Raw genomic sequence first — 13,650 nt, 5'->3', positions numbered from 1 at the left:
CATTATGGTCGAAGCACGCTAATCCTTCATCACTCTACTTCCTCTCTAAACGTCGGTGTTGATCGGTTCATCGTCCGACTCGTCCAGGTACGCCTTGAGATCTCCGTATTTGGCCACCTGTCCGATAACAATAATCGCCGGCGAGTACTTTTGTCCCTCCGTCTTCGTGGCAATGTCCTCCAACGTTCCCAGCAGCAGCACTTGATCTGGGTTCGTCCCGGAATGGATCAACGCCACGGGGGTGCCCTTATCCTTGCCGCTCTCCACCAAACTCTCACAAATGCTTCCAATCGTTCGCGTTGCCATCAGCAGCACAATAGTCTCCACTTTCGCCAGCGTGGCAAAGTCCATCTCCGCTGGTTTGTGGCCCGAGATGACAACGAAGTTCGTGCTCAGCGTCTTGTGCGTCACGGGGATGTTGGCCGTCGCAGGCACAGCCAAAGCCGAGGAAATGCCCGGCACCACCTCGAACTTGCACTGATTTCTGTACAGCGCGCGGATCTCCGAGTGCACTCGGCCGAATACCATGGGGTCGCCCCCTTTGAGGCGGACGACAATGTGTCCATGACGACACTTGTCCACCAGGACGGCGTCAATGTCCACCTGCTTGGTTGAGTCCTTCCTGCCTCCTCTCTTGCCCACGTACACGATCTCGCAGTCCTTGGGGATGAGTGCGTACACTTCGGGGCCCACCAGGTCGTCCACCACGACGCACGTGGCGCTGGCCAGCAGCCGTCGGGCCTTGAGTGTAAGCAGCTCCGGATCGCCCGGGCCAGCGCCCACGAGATACACAGTGCCTCTGGCGGCTTGCGAGCGCATCTGCCGTGTTCGCAGGCGAGGAAGCACCACGTGCGACACAAGAGCGGATAGCAGAGCCCCCGAGAGCGCGCCCAGAGCAACGTCACGCACCGCCATCGTGTGCTATTCGGGTAGGTTTGACTGCCGAAAGCTGTACAAAACGTAAATGTAGTGTGAACCACCTCATGAATGATAAAATGGCTACATTTGAAGTGGATAGCTACAACTCCCGGTTGTGTTGCTGTTGCTGTGGCGAGCGGGTTTATAGATAAATAGAGATTCTCGGCAATCAGAACGAGCGGTGCTCGTAGATGGGGCTCATGGGCAGAGCGTCTCGCTGCTTGAGTCGCCGTCTCTCCCGTCGGTTTTGCTCGTCTACGGGTTTGAGGTCGCCTGATTCCGGCGCTGGAGCGTTTTTCTTGAGATGGTGAATGCGCTTGAGGGTGTGCTTGAGCTCGCGTTCGAGCTGCTCGAGCTCGTGCGGCGCCAGCGAATCGATGCCGTATCCGCTGAACAGCATGAGCTGCCGTACCTCGTCCTCCGAGTCCGCGAGCTCTTGACGCAGATCGCGGATCTCGTGCTCCAGCTCCTGCACCGACTTGCTGCTGTCTTCTGCACTTGTAGCAGCGTCAACCTCAGCGTCGTCCTTCTCAGAGGACGACCGACGGCTGGGCTGCATTTGCAATAGCTTCCGCTGTCGACGCACGGCCAGTCGTCGTCGGAAATACAGCTGTGCCACCACAAGGCACCCCGATCCGATGCACACGGCCAATAGCAACAGCAGCGGCTTGTTGCTCGCTAAATACATCACAATAGCCTCCAGCTCGTCATCCCGCGTCGGGGACAGCGTAACCACGTCACTCCAGGGCCCATCCGTCTCCGTCGAGAAGAAGCCCATCGGCAGCAAGAACCCCAGCAGCGACCTCTTAGTCTGCTTGGCCTTCATCCTCACACGGAAACCCATTTCATGCTCCCGTGGCAAGTCCACCAGCACAAGGAACGGGTCTCTCGTAACCACCCTCCTATTTGCAGGGTTCCAGAGCCCGTCGAGTCCCCACCCTGTCACCCAAATCTGCACCTCGTACGAAAACGACTCGGAGCCTCCGTCGAGGGCTACAGGCTCTGAATCGCCTTCTTCTTCCTCTTCCAGGCGTGCGTCTTTAGCACGAGCATGAACAGCTAGCGGGTGGTCCTCCCACGTGACCACAACGCTTGACACCTCCGCTCGCGTCGTTGAAGCCGTTAACAAGTCGCTCAGCGCCTTGCGGACGGACGTTTTAGTATCTGGAGCATGTTCCTGTTCCTCTGCGTCTTCGTCCACGTAGCGAACGCGATGCACCGACAAGTTGCGCAGTCGCAAGTCCACGGAGCTGATCTCGGACGCCTCGGAGCGCCAGAGGAACGAGTTCACAGGGCTCAAGCGGCTCAGGAAAGGCGCCGGCGACGGGGACGTGAGCGCCTGCAGCGCGATGGTGGACAGGCAGATGCAGAACGCGTACAGCCCGAAGCTGCCCACGGCGCGCAGCGGACGACGCTTCATAGGGAGGAGCTGGCGCTTTGCTGCTGGTGCTGGGGAATGGCAAATGGCGACGAAAAACCGCCCATCGCGTCGGTTGCACGCGCAGGGCGAAATTTACCCCATGGAAAGGCATATTGGGCCGGGTGGTGGGAGTTCAAGCAGGGACATTGAGAGGTTGGGCACGACTGCACTGTGTCATGAAACGGTTGAATAACATGAAATGCTGCAGAGAAGGATTGGATGACGTCGGATACGGCCCACCTATCGAGCAGAAGTGACGCCGTACATGTAGTCGCATCGACGCCTTACCGGAGCTCATGCTGATGCAATGTTGCCGTGGTTTCCTAGGCGCTAGTACATTGCAAGTATCTCCTCACCATGGCCAAGCATTGAGGCGGAGACGTGGTGGTGGACTATTATAGAAGGAGCCAGCAGGGAACGGCGCGCGAGGAGAGACCCTTTCGAGACAAGCAACGCAAAAAGTGCTCAGAAGCTTTCACTACTCCAAGGTGCTGCTAGCGTAGCAGTGCTACGAAGTCTATGGCAAGAGCTTAAAAGATTTACGGTAGCTATCCTATATGGCTTGGTTCCAAGACTCGCCTTGGCATCGAATCTAGCGGTTCGAGCAAGATTCGACTGACTTCGAGCGTTCGTGACCATCAGTTTCTCGGATCGCGAAAGCGATGCTTCGACCTGATCTTACGGCCTCCAGTGGAGTAGCTTACGGTAATATGCATCACTGTCAACGACTTCAGCTGAGCCTTTGCTTGTCCGAGATTCCAAGATGTAGTGTCTCCAGATGGCCGAAGCCCAGCTGTCGATTGCAAAATGCGTTTCCCGCGAGCGATTCTCCTGGCAAGAAGGGCGTCGGCAGCCACGACACAATCGCAGCTAAGCTCACCCACATTGCAGTTGCCCGTATATGTTTGACTGACTTGGTCAAAAAATAGTTAAGAGCTGCTCAACACTCGACCAGCGCTTATCCGAGCAACGAATCAATGACACGCTTCTGGGCAACGAAGGTTTACGAAAGGACGGGAATGACGCAAATATACTTTTGTAAAAAAATATATATATATTTGTCATGTGTGCAGCTTCGACTCTCGGTATTTCTTCGTCGCAAGCCAAGAGAGCAGTTCATGGGTGCCTTTGCGTGTTGGAAACCACTCAGTAATGTGGCCAAGAAGTTGCAGCCCCACGGCTGCTACTCGATCGAACGACTACGCTGGATGAATTCTTACACGGAAGGCACAGCACGTTGCCGACTTGTACTTGTGTGTCTACTTACATCACTACCGTGCATCGCGTTGGCCATGTTAGTGGAATCGGTGCCGCTAGCTCCACCGGAAGCGGGGCCGTACAAGAACTACGCTTTCTGGATTCGAGCCTCGACGGTCACGTACTTTGTGGATTACTCAGTGTTGCTGCAAATGAGTCACAGCCTCGCGAGGTTGAAGATGAAGCACCGATCGATTATACTCATTGCACTAGCTGGAAGCATTGCGTCATTTGCCGCTGTCTTCTCAGTGGGTGTCTGGGTAGCTTTCCCAGTACCATTTAGTATGCTCGTAGCTTCGCCTCCGAGCTGCGTTGTCATTGTGGTGAGCTTTTGGTACATGTGGGGTCGTCAGTGGCGGTCCGATGCTGGACTACGCCGAGACCTCGTCCGGCATGTGTTGGTCTTCGCGTGGCAAGTTGCGCTTACGTTCATCTATCCGCTGTACATTTTTGGGTTTACTTCATTAAGCGACTTTTACCAGACACTGTTTGTCTTGATGCTGCCTACCATTAAAGCTGCTGGAGAAAGCTGGATCAGCTACACGCTTGCAGACCAGAACGATATCAAGCCTGAAGTCGTCATTTTTAACGTCGAAGTCTTCAACGCACTTTACGTTTCCTGCGCTGTGCAAAATTCCACGTCTCCCGCGACTACGGCAGTGCTCATGCTCGTAGACGTGCTGCATTTTTGGTTGGCAATGACCGGCACCATGCGAGTGCTCAGTGAAGTGTCAGATCTCATGGCTAGAATCCCAGCTCGCCATCCTCTCGCTGGTAAAAGTTTCGTGGAAGTGGCGATGTGGATGCTAGCAATGGAAGATCGCGGCGAGATGAATAGTCAATTGCACAGTTGTGGTAACAGCAAGGAACGAGACTTGCTACGTCTTAAAGCGGCCCCAAGTTCCAAGAGTCTGAGGCAAAACAAGGTCTCTGGTGAGTTTCGAGCACCAATTCGCGCCGAAACAGTAAGTTTGAGCCGTGTGAATCCGAATGGCGGTAATAACGTCAAGCAAATAATGCCAAAAGCAACGCAAGTGTACCCGCTAAGCCCAATGCAACAGGGAGTCAACGTATTTTCGAGTTCTGGGACCAAATCAAAGTCTTCTAGGCCCTACCGCGGACCGGATTTTCTTTTCTCCCGCCAGGAACGCGTGAAGTTCATAAACACAACTGCACGTGTGTTATATATCACTGAGTACCTCATTCTTGTGGAGTACACAGAAGCTATGCTCCCCATGGTCTACGGTAAGGCACAGGAGTTATTCATGCGCTCCAGGACACTCGCTGACGCATTTAGTGTTTTGCCTTCACTTCACAGCTCTCTATCTGGTATTAGCCTTCCACACTCCCAACCGAGTCTACATTCAGTCGTTCGATGGACTCTCGAGTGACCAGCTGTACACAAATGTCAGCTTGGTGCTGGCCTACAGCATGCTCGAATTTGTGTCGCTTATCATTGCCACGGCTGTCCTTAAGCGCATGCTCGGGATCTCGTCCCTGCATCAGCTCGGGTTTGTGCTGGAGACGCAAGCAACGATGATACAGTCCAAGTTGATGCTGTGGTTCGTGTATGTTATGCAAGTTCCGCTCGTGCACGTTGGTAAGTTCTCAACATCGTCGTCGTTGCGATGAGAAGTGTTAATGCATTCTGTTTCGTCATAGGCACCGACTTCAGCTTCAAATTCAAGTGGACACATGCTGCTCACTGAAAAAGATGTTGAGCCAGCAGGGCCCAGAAATGGTCCCAACTTGATCGAGCACAGCATATTGCTCAAATTGCAACCGTCTACAACGAAGACTTGTCCTATCTTGTGCTCCTGCTGACGCCTACCGGTGCTATACGTATATCAGAGCGCGCTAGGTTTGGTCGCTCGAGAGAGTTACGAGTTACGTGTTGATTAATACGCCAAACAGCCATTGTGCGTTGGCTGCCCGGCCCACCCGGAGCTTTGTGTTATTGTTGCGGATAACGCTCTGAAAGCTGTGTGCCAGTCAGGTATATTAATGTGCGGCAGCTTTCGAGCAGAACGCGCAATGTTCGTTATGATGTTGACCTCTACGGAATCACTTCGACCGAGTTGTTGTACTTCGGATAGTTCAAGTCCTCCAACTCGATGATGCCCTGCGCAATCGCGCTCTCCACGTCCGGCTGGATATCGCGCATGCACTGGATCAGGTGCTTCACGGTCTCACACACCGCAAGGAAGCCTTCCTCCCCCCACCACATCGTCTTGTTCGCGTACAGGCATCGTCCGCCGCAGACGTCCTTCACATCGCAAGTCAAGCACAAGCCTCCGATCTTGATCGAGTCGCGCACCTTCTCCGGGGTGAAGTCAGCGTCGTTGATGTGAGCCAAATCGTACTGCAGGTCGCTGTCCGGTGCAATCGGACAGGCCGAGATGCCCCCACCCGTACGCACGTTGAACGCATCGCGACCCGATCCACAACGCAGCGTCGCCTTCTCACCGGTGATTATCGAGTGTAGCAGCGGCAAGAAAGGAGCGATACCAAGCAGCTTCTTCTCGATCATTAGAGTGTCACGGAAATACGTCGCGAGCTGGGCGATTGACGGATTGTACACTTCGTCGCGCCACTTGAGGAAGCCGCCACGGTCTTCGTATCCGGCGTACATGGGGGTGCTCCACTGCGCGTCCAATTGCCAGTGCACGTGGTCGAAGATGCCCAGATCGAATAGATCCTTGACGTCCTGGTAGATGTCTCCACTCACGTGGCTCACCGTCATTCGGGCGATCAAGTCGCCGCTGAATCCGTTCTTGCGGATCAAGTATCCGTTGTCAATGGCCTGACGCCAAGTGCCCGCTCCTCGGTTCGTGTCGGTGACCTGCTCACCTCCATCCACCGAGATCAAGATGGTGTCCATCCTGTTCACCACGTTGGTGGGCGTGCGGTTGAGCTTGGTGCCGTTGGTCTGCAGCACGAACCTCGTGGCCTTGCCCTTGTGCTGGGCCATGACCTTCTTGATCTGCCGCAACTGCAGAAGCGGCTCGCCACCATAGAAGCAAATGGCGAACGGTTCCTCTTCGTTGCTCAACGGAGTCGTGAGCTTGTCCAGTGCGTCGATTTTGTACTTGCAGTCAAGTGGATCGATGAGGTCCTCGATGTCCAGTTCTTCGGACGACCCGCAGTACGTACAGGCCAGGTTGCAGCGCTGAGTCAGCGTCAAGAAGTACAGCATGGTGAACGGTTGTGTTGAATGGGAAAGACTACGAATGAGGGAGCTCCATGGACATTGACTGGCACGCATAACATGCATGACCACTTGCCAGCCAGTGATAGAGCACACACTTCTATATGACCACTATGGGTAGCATCCATGCCGACACATTTTACCCAAGAATCAGACCAATTCCCAAATAGTCAAATCTGATTCCAAAGAATCAGATACCGCACAATGAAAACATTTCTTTAACATGTATTGAGTTTAATGATGGGAATGGTTGGCGTCGAATTCTTTGCAGGACCAGGCACATGATCTCGTCTGGATCTCCAACCAAGCGTCGCAACCACCGCAGTCTGGAGCTAAGCCGAACACATTTTCCATTCCGCGAGCAATCCAACAAGTCAACGCAATGATCAAGAACCACCCAGCTTTCTTAATCGAGATCATGCACAACATGTATCATGCTGTCAGATACAACAGTTGGCGTTGGGGGTTCAACCTTCAGGGAATTCGCCGTTCAACATGCACGACGAATTGTACAAACCGCAAGATTTGAACGATAAATTCTTGACAAGTTATGGGATACGTTCTTGTATAAGTATAAAAAAAATTAAACTAAGAACGACCAACCCCGAGTAAGCAGTAAAAATTATATTGATATTGAATTGATCATTTCAAGTACATCGTTAGAATGTCGCTACCGTTGATGTCGTTTCGTGCATCTCGTTTTTGCCTGAGTTGGCTTCAAATTAATCCCCGTTTGAGCTTCTGGTAGCCAGCTTCGCAATGTAACTACAGTGTACGCTTGCCTCAGTAATAGTTTACGGTTTAGGTGGTCCCAGGCGATACGGGTAAACATCAGAGCAGGAGACATATCACGTCTGTCGCTGACTGTCAACGTTATTTTACGTCAGTTTTCCGATTCAATACTGTTGAGGACTTCCAAGCATTATTCGATCTTACCAAGTCTGAAAGCTGAGCTGTTGCTAGCGTCGCGATGTCAAATACAGGATTATAGGAAATGCGAAAGCATCACCGACCGGTTTAGTCACAACTTCGGCCCCGGCTGTGGTTCGCAAAGCTCGAACCACCTTCATGGGAAAACTGTATAACTGAACGGGAACCGTGCCATATTCAGCCAGGTGTGTGATCGCCATCAGTACCTCATTCTTAGTTATCCAACCGCGGCGACGCATTGAGCTCACAGAATGCAGTTATCAGCTTGGTTCACTTTTGCTGCCACCTTCGTATCCGCTATTATCCTCCGAGCTCCGTCAGTGCTCAGCTGGTCGCAAGATGGAACACAAGGTCCATCTGCTACGCTTGCAGACGCTTCCTCTGTCCACCTCCGCATCATGCTTTATGGCAAGAACATGAACATCCACGGACAATCCGTCTTCGACGTATTCGCGAAGCCCATCGTGTCGGCCAACGGATCCAACGTACGCTACGACGGATTCGCCACCTTCATTCAAGGCGACTCACAATTCACCTACCTGCTCGTCGACGGGGCGGCGTATGTCGTGGAGAGCTTGGGCAACGACACCACGTCTGCAGTCTCACAAACGGTTCGCTGCCTCTCGTCGATCGCGCCGTTCGACTCTATCGTGTCCGCGCTCAACACTTTGAAGGTCGTTCCGAGTACACCACGTAACGAGGATGGTTTCGAGTGTGCGGGTGGGACGCTACTCAAGACGGCGACACCGTTTGGCAGAGAAGACTTTACTGTTTGTACGTCGGGTCCGTCCGGGTTTATCGCCTACGGAGGCAATATCAAGATGTCGGTGGAGTACTTAGACTACCAGCTACACAAGATTTCAACCCCAAAGCTAAGCGATGGCGATACATCATGCGGTGTCGTGTCAACGCCTACGTCGGTGACGCCCAGTGCGCTTGCACTTCTTACTGGGGACTCCATTTCGTCAGACAACTCGAGAAAGCTAAAGACATCGGCTGGCATGGCGTCGACGTGCTCGTGTATGATCACACCGCGGCCATGCATCTTCTTGCACGGTCTCGGTAACCCAAACGAAGAAGCAGAACTCCAGGATTCTCCGGACAAGACGAATGAGAAAATGGGTGACATTGGGGATCACGCCCCATGCTGCTCAACAATCAAGTACGCCGTCCTCAACACTACGCCTGGACCAACCCTACGCTGCAGCAAAAGTTCTGCGACCACTCTCTCTCAATGAGTGACACCAGCGACTTGACGTCTCGCACCATTCAAGATACTATTGTGGTGACGCACTCGATGGGTGGACTCGCGATGGCTGGAGCTCTTGCCAACGGAGTGTGTAGCTTCGGAGAGGACACGCTGTGGGTGAGCTTGAGCGCTCCGATGATGGGAAGTATGGCGGTGGGCTACCTTCAGGATATCTGCGAGGGCGAAATCAACCCCTTTATGAAGACGCTTTTCAGCATCACGGGGGATTGCCACATGTCCCCTGCTCGCTTGTCGACATGCTACCAAAACGGACGCGCTAGCTCTCCTGAACTGAACGCGGCGTACGCAGCCGCGCAGGAGGCGTACCGGGGAAACGTAAGCGCGGCAATTTGCAGCACGTCGTACAACGGAGTCATGTCGAAGTTCACAATATCGAGCGTCATTGGGGGCACAGTCATCCCACACAAGTCGCCCGAGAACGATGGTCTCATCGAGTTCCAGAGCTGCCTCGGGGGCCTTTCACCTTCGCTATTCGGCGACAGCTATCTGGATAGATTCTACGCCGCAGAACTCAACCACGCAGACACGGGGTTCTTGACGCACGACGGGGTTTTCAAGGACTCGCAGAAACCTTTTAGATGGTTCGAGTGCCTATTCGGCTCTACGGATTAGAACGGCCAGACCGCCCGTCAAGGATGGAATCGCTGCTTAATTAATTCGCGACCGCAGCGAGTCATAATACATCGAATCCGACACAGGAAACTGGCAAGAAGCACATTATAATGTGGCTTGAATTCGTTTATACTTCCTACGAAATGGATATCTAAACCCGCAGCTTGACTGCATCGCTAGTCTCAATGCGAAATCCAGCCAGCCAACAGAACCTCAACGCTTCGATTCCGTGCGCTTAAGCGCCACACACCAGGCACTCGTCCTCGTCGTCGCCTGCTCGGGTCACGGTTTCGACTACCGCAGCAGGGGCAGGCGTGGCAGTGGCAGCGGTCTGGTCCTCCTGCGCGCGCTGCTCGTCGAGGCCCTGCTTGTCCACGGTGAACTGGATGGCGTCGGCTTTCGGGCGTCCGCGCATGTAGTACATGCCCGTCTTGAGCCCCTTCTTCCAGGCGTAGAAGTGCATGGACGTCAGCTTGCTAATCGTCGGGTCGGCAATGTGAATGTTCAGCGACTGGCTCTGGCAAATGTAGGCGCCACGGTCCGCCGACAGGTCCAACACGGCCTTCTGCTTGATCTCCCACACCGTCTTGTACTTCTCCTTGACCTGGTCCGGAATGGATTTCACCTTCTGCACGGAGCCACCGTCAGCCAGAATCTGGTTGCGCACCTCAGGCGTCCAGATGCCCAGCTCGATCAGCTCCTTCATGAGGTACTTGTTCACGATCGTGAACTCACCAGCCAGCACGCGGCGGTTGTACATGTTCGACGTGTACGGCTCGATGGACTCATTGTTGCCCAAAATCTGAGCCGTCGACGCAGTGGGCATCGGAGCCACGAGGAGCGAGTTGCGGATGCCGTGCTTGATCACGTTCTCCTTGAGCGCAGCCCAATCCCACAAGCCCGAAGACGGGGTGACGCCCCACATGTCGAACTGGAAGATACCCTTGCTGGCAGGCGATCCCTGGAACGTCTCGTACGGGCCCAGCTCCTTGGCGATCTCCATCGAGGTCTCCATAGAAGCGTAGTAGATCGTTTCGAAGATGTTCATGTTGAGTTCACGGGCTTGCGGGCTCTCGAACGCATAGTTCATGAGGATAAATGCATCCGCGAGACCCTGGACGCCAATACCAACCGGGCGGTGGCGCATGTTGGACTTGCGCGCCTCCTCCACGGGGTAGTAGTTGACGTCAATGACCTTGTTCAAGTTCCGGGTCACCACCTTGGTCACCTCGTACAGCTTCTGGTAGTTGAACACTCCATCCTCCACAAACTTGGGGAGGGCCACAGACGCCAGGTTGCACACCGCCACCTCATCGGGCGACGTGTACTCCATAATCTCGCAGCACAAGTTGCTCGAGCGGATCGTGCCGAGGTTCTGCTGGTTCGACTTGCGGTTGGCCGCGTCCTTGTACAGCATGAACGGCACGCCCGTCTCAATCTGCGCGTCCAGGATGGCGAACCACAGCTGCTGGGCATTGATCGTCTTGCGCGCGCGCCCCTCCTTCTCGTACTTCTCGTACAGAGTCTCGAACTCGTCGCCCCAGCACTCGTAGAGTCCGGGGGCCTCATTGGGGCAGAAAAGGCTCCACTTGCCGTTCGCTTCCACACGCTTCATGAACAGATCGGGGACCCACAGAGCGTAGAAGAGGTCGCGCGCGCGGTGCAGCTCGTTGCCGTGGTTCTTGCGCAGCTCCAGGAACTCGAACACGTCGGCGTGCCACGGCTCCAGGTAGATGGCGAACGAGCCTTTGCGCTTGCCTCCTCCCTGGTCCACATAGCGGGCCGTGTCATTGAAGACCCTCAGCATGGGGATGATCCCGTTGGATGATCCGTTCGTGCCGCGGATGTAGCTGTTCGTGGCGCGGATGTTGTGCATACTAATGCCAATACCTCCGGCCCACTTGGAGATGCACGCGCACTGCTTGAGCGTGTCGTAAATGCCCTCAATCGAGTCGTCCTGCATGGCCAGCAGGAAACACGACGACAGCTGCGGACGCGGCGTGCCGGCGTTAAAGAGCGTGGGCGTCGCGTGCGTAAAGAACATCTGTGACATGAGCTCATACGTGTGCAGTGCCGCCTGGATGTCTTGCTTGTGAATACCCAGCGCCACGCGCATGATCATCTGCTGGGGGCGCTCCACGACCTTTCCGTTCACGCGGAAGAGGTAGCCCCGCTCGAGCGTCTTGAAGCCGAAGTAGTCGTACTCAAAGTCCCGGTCGTGGATGATGGCCGAGTTAAGCTCGTCCTTGTGCTCCATCACGAGCGCATACACGTCGTCGGCGATGAGCGGCGCCGCGGCGCCCGTCTTCTCGTGCGTGTTCTTGTGGAAGACCTCGATGTTGTCACTGAAGACCTTGTTCGTGTTCTTGTGCAGGTTGGACACGGCGATGCGCGCCGCCAGCTTGGAGAAGTCTGGGTGCTGCGTGCTCTGGTACGCGGCCGTCTCGGCGGCCAGCTCGTCCAGCTCGGACGTGGTTACGCCGGGGTACACGCCCGCCACGACCTTCTGCGAGATCTTGACGGCGTCCACATAGTCCGGGTTCAGTCCGTAGCAGAGCTTGGTGATGCGCGCCGTGATCTTGTCGAACTTGACTTCCTCGGAGCGCCCATCGCGCTTGACCACGTACATACCGGCAAAGAGGAGGAGGAGATCTGTGCGCGAGCCGGCGGATTGAAGACTGACGTCGGTTGGAAGGTGGGGACGCGTTGGAAACCACTTGTGATTGGATAAAACCATCTCCATTAGACATCTGTGATTGGACGAAAAGACCACACGAAAACGAGTTTGGAAAATGACCAATGAGAATCGAGAGTGCGTGCCGGAGGCGTGTCAACCTTTTGGCGGGGTTTTCAAAATAGGCACAGCCTTGGCGCCAAAAACGCTCGGCGTCTACAAAACGTTAAACGGGATAAGACCGCCTAGCGGAGATGCACGTGTGTCCATCGTGATAAAGCGGTTGTCGTCAACAGGAATCCACCGTAGCAATTTATTTGTACTTCTTTTATTTTCCATCCGGACATCGCTGCTGTTGCCACAACACCGCAGCACTCGCAGCATTATTATAAGATTCGGTGACATCGCTGGAGCACGACGACAACGGTGGAGTACCCGTTCAGTTCAGTTTCGCACACCGAAGCTTGTAGCAAAATGTCATCGGGGTAACCAAAGAGAACGCAGGTACTTGGCTGAATGCGGCGGTGGCGCTGTCAAACGTTGCCAGGTACGAGCTGAAGGGTTTGGCCGCAGTGAGGCAACACAGGATTCTCATGTCCGTGGAAGACGTCCCTGTACTTTGCATGACTGGCTGTTCCCTAAGTACAGGTTAGAGAACGCTTGACTTGCAGACTGTCAGATGCATGAAGTGATGGCGCGTTACTTGGTAGAGAAACTTTGTGCGTCTTCAAGAGTAACAGCTTGCCAACGCGACCCGGTAGTAACGGCGCAGTGTTGAAGTTTGAGGTTATCATGCAGCCCCAAGCAGATGCTGTCAGTCGGTGGTTTGCACGTACAGAATATCAAACCAGACGGAGGCTTTCGTAGGAAACACGATTACTTTCATCATGCTTTATACAAACGTTAATAAGGACACTAGTTGACTGCTTAGCGGCGGCGGTGTCGGTTGAATCGGAGGAACAACGCCCCAATGACGAGAAGCTGCAGTACCACCGAGTAGCATGCCAGGATAATCATGTCCGTCATGACGTTCACATCGTCCATGCCGTAGCTCTTGAGCAGATCCCACGACTCGGTCGTGTTCACCTGGGAGAAGTGCTCGTACATGAACGACTCGAACGAGTACGTGTGGAAGGCGATGTAGTAGCCCCACTTCCAGTACACGGGCATGTCTGCGAACGGCACCATGAAGCCTTCGCAGAGCATAAACATACCGAAGAGACCGGCTCCGAGTGCGATGCCCATAATGTAGTGTGGCACCGCAGCACCAAGCAGATGCATCAACGACTCGGCAGCGATCAGCGACAGCGTCAGGTTCAGAAGGAACATCCCGAACGAATTGACGTTGGCCAGGAACACGA

General features: G+C 54.4%; 4 protein-coding genes across 4 annotated transcripts; all 4 read right to left on the bottom strand.

Annotated features, from left to right (window-relative positions):
- Positions 1–45: 45 nt before the first annotated feature.
- On the bottom strand, positions 46–915 carry KRP23_9118 (Uroporphyrinogen-III C-methyltransferase; the record flags this gene model as incomplete). Its single annotated transcript, XM_067894640.1, has 1 exon — positions 46–915. One exon carries the CDS (start codon positions 913–915, stop codon positions 46–48), a length of 870 nt encoding a protein of 289 aa, XP_067742295.1.
- A 172-nt stretch (positions 916–1,087) lies between these two features.
- On the bottom strand, positions 1,088–2,338 carry KRP23_9117 (uncharacterized protein; the record flags this gene model as incomplete). The annotated part of the gene is made up of 1 exon (XM_067894639.1): positions 1,088–2,338. One exon carries the CDS (start codon positions 2,336–2,338, stop codon positions 1,088–1,090), a length of 1,251 nt encoding a protein of 416 aa, XP_067742294.1.
- Positions 2,339–5,651: 3,313 nt separating this feature from the next.
- On the bottom strand, positions 5,652–6,791 carry KRP23_9116 (Mycofactocin maturase MftC; the record flags this gene model as incomplete). The annotated part of the gene is made up of 1 exon (XM_067894638.1): positions 5,652–6,791. The coding sequence occupies one exon, from the start codon at positions 6,789–6,791 to the stop codon at positions 5,652–5,654; it is 1,140 nt and encodes a 379-aa protein (XP_067742293.1).
- Positions 6,792–9,850: 3,059 nt separating this feature from the next.
- On the bottom strand, positions 9,851–12,244 carry KRP23_9115 (Ribonucleoside-diphosphate reductase large subunit; the record flags this gene model as incomplete). The annotated part of the gene is made up of 1 exon (XM_067894636.1): positions 9,851–12,244. The coding sequence occupies one exon, from the start codon at positions 12,242–12,244 to the stop codon at positions 9,851–9,853; it is 2,394 nt and encodes a 797-aa protein (XP_067742292.1).
- Positions 12,245–13,650: the final 1,406 nt, after the last annotated feature.

This window comes from Phytophthora ramorum (assembly GCF_020800215.1).
Source record: "Phytophthora ramorum isolate Pr-102 chromosome Unknown Phyram_PR-102_s0008, whole genome shotgun sequence".
NCBI classification, from domain to species: Eukaryota; Oomycota; class Peronosporomycetes; order Peronosporales; family Peronosporaceae; genus Phytophthora; species Phytophthora ramorum.
This window is presented reverse-complemented; position numbering and strand designations above follow the sequence as displayed.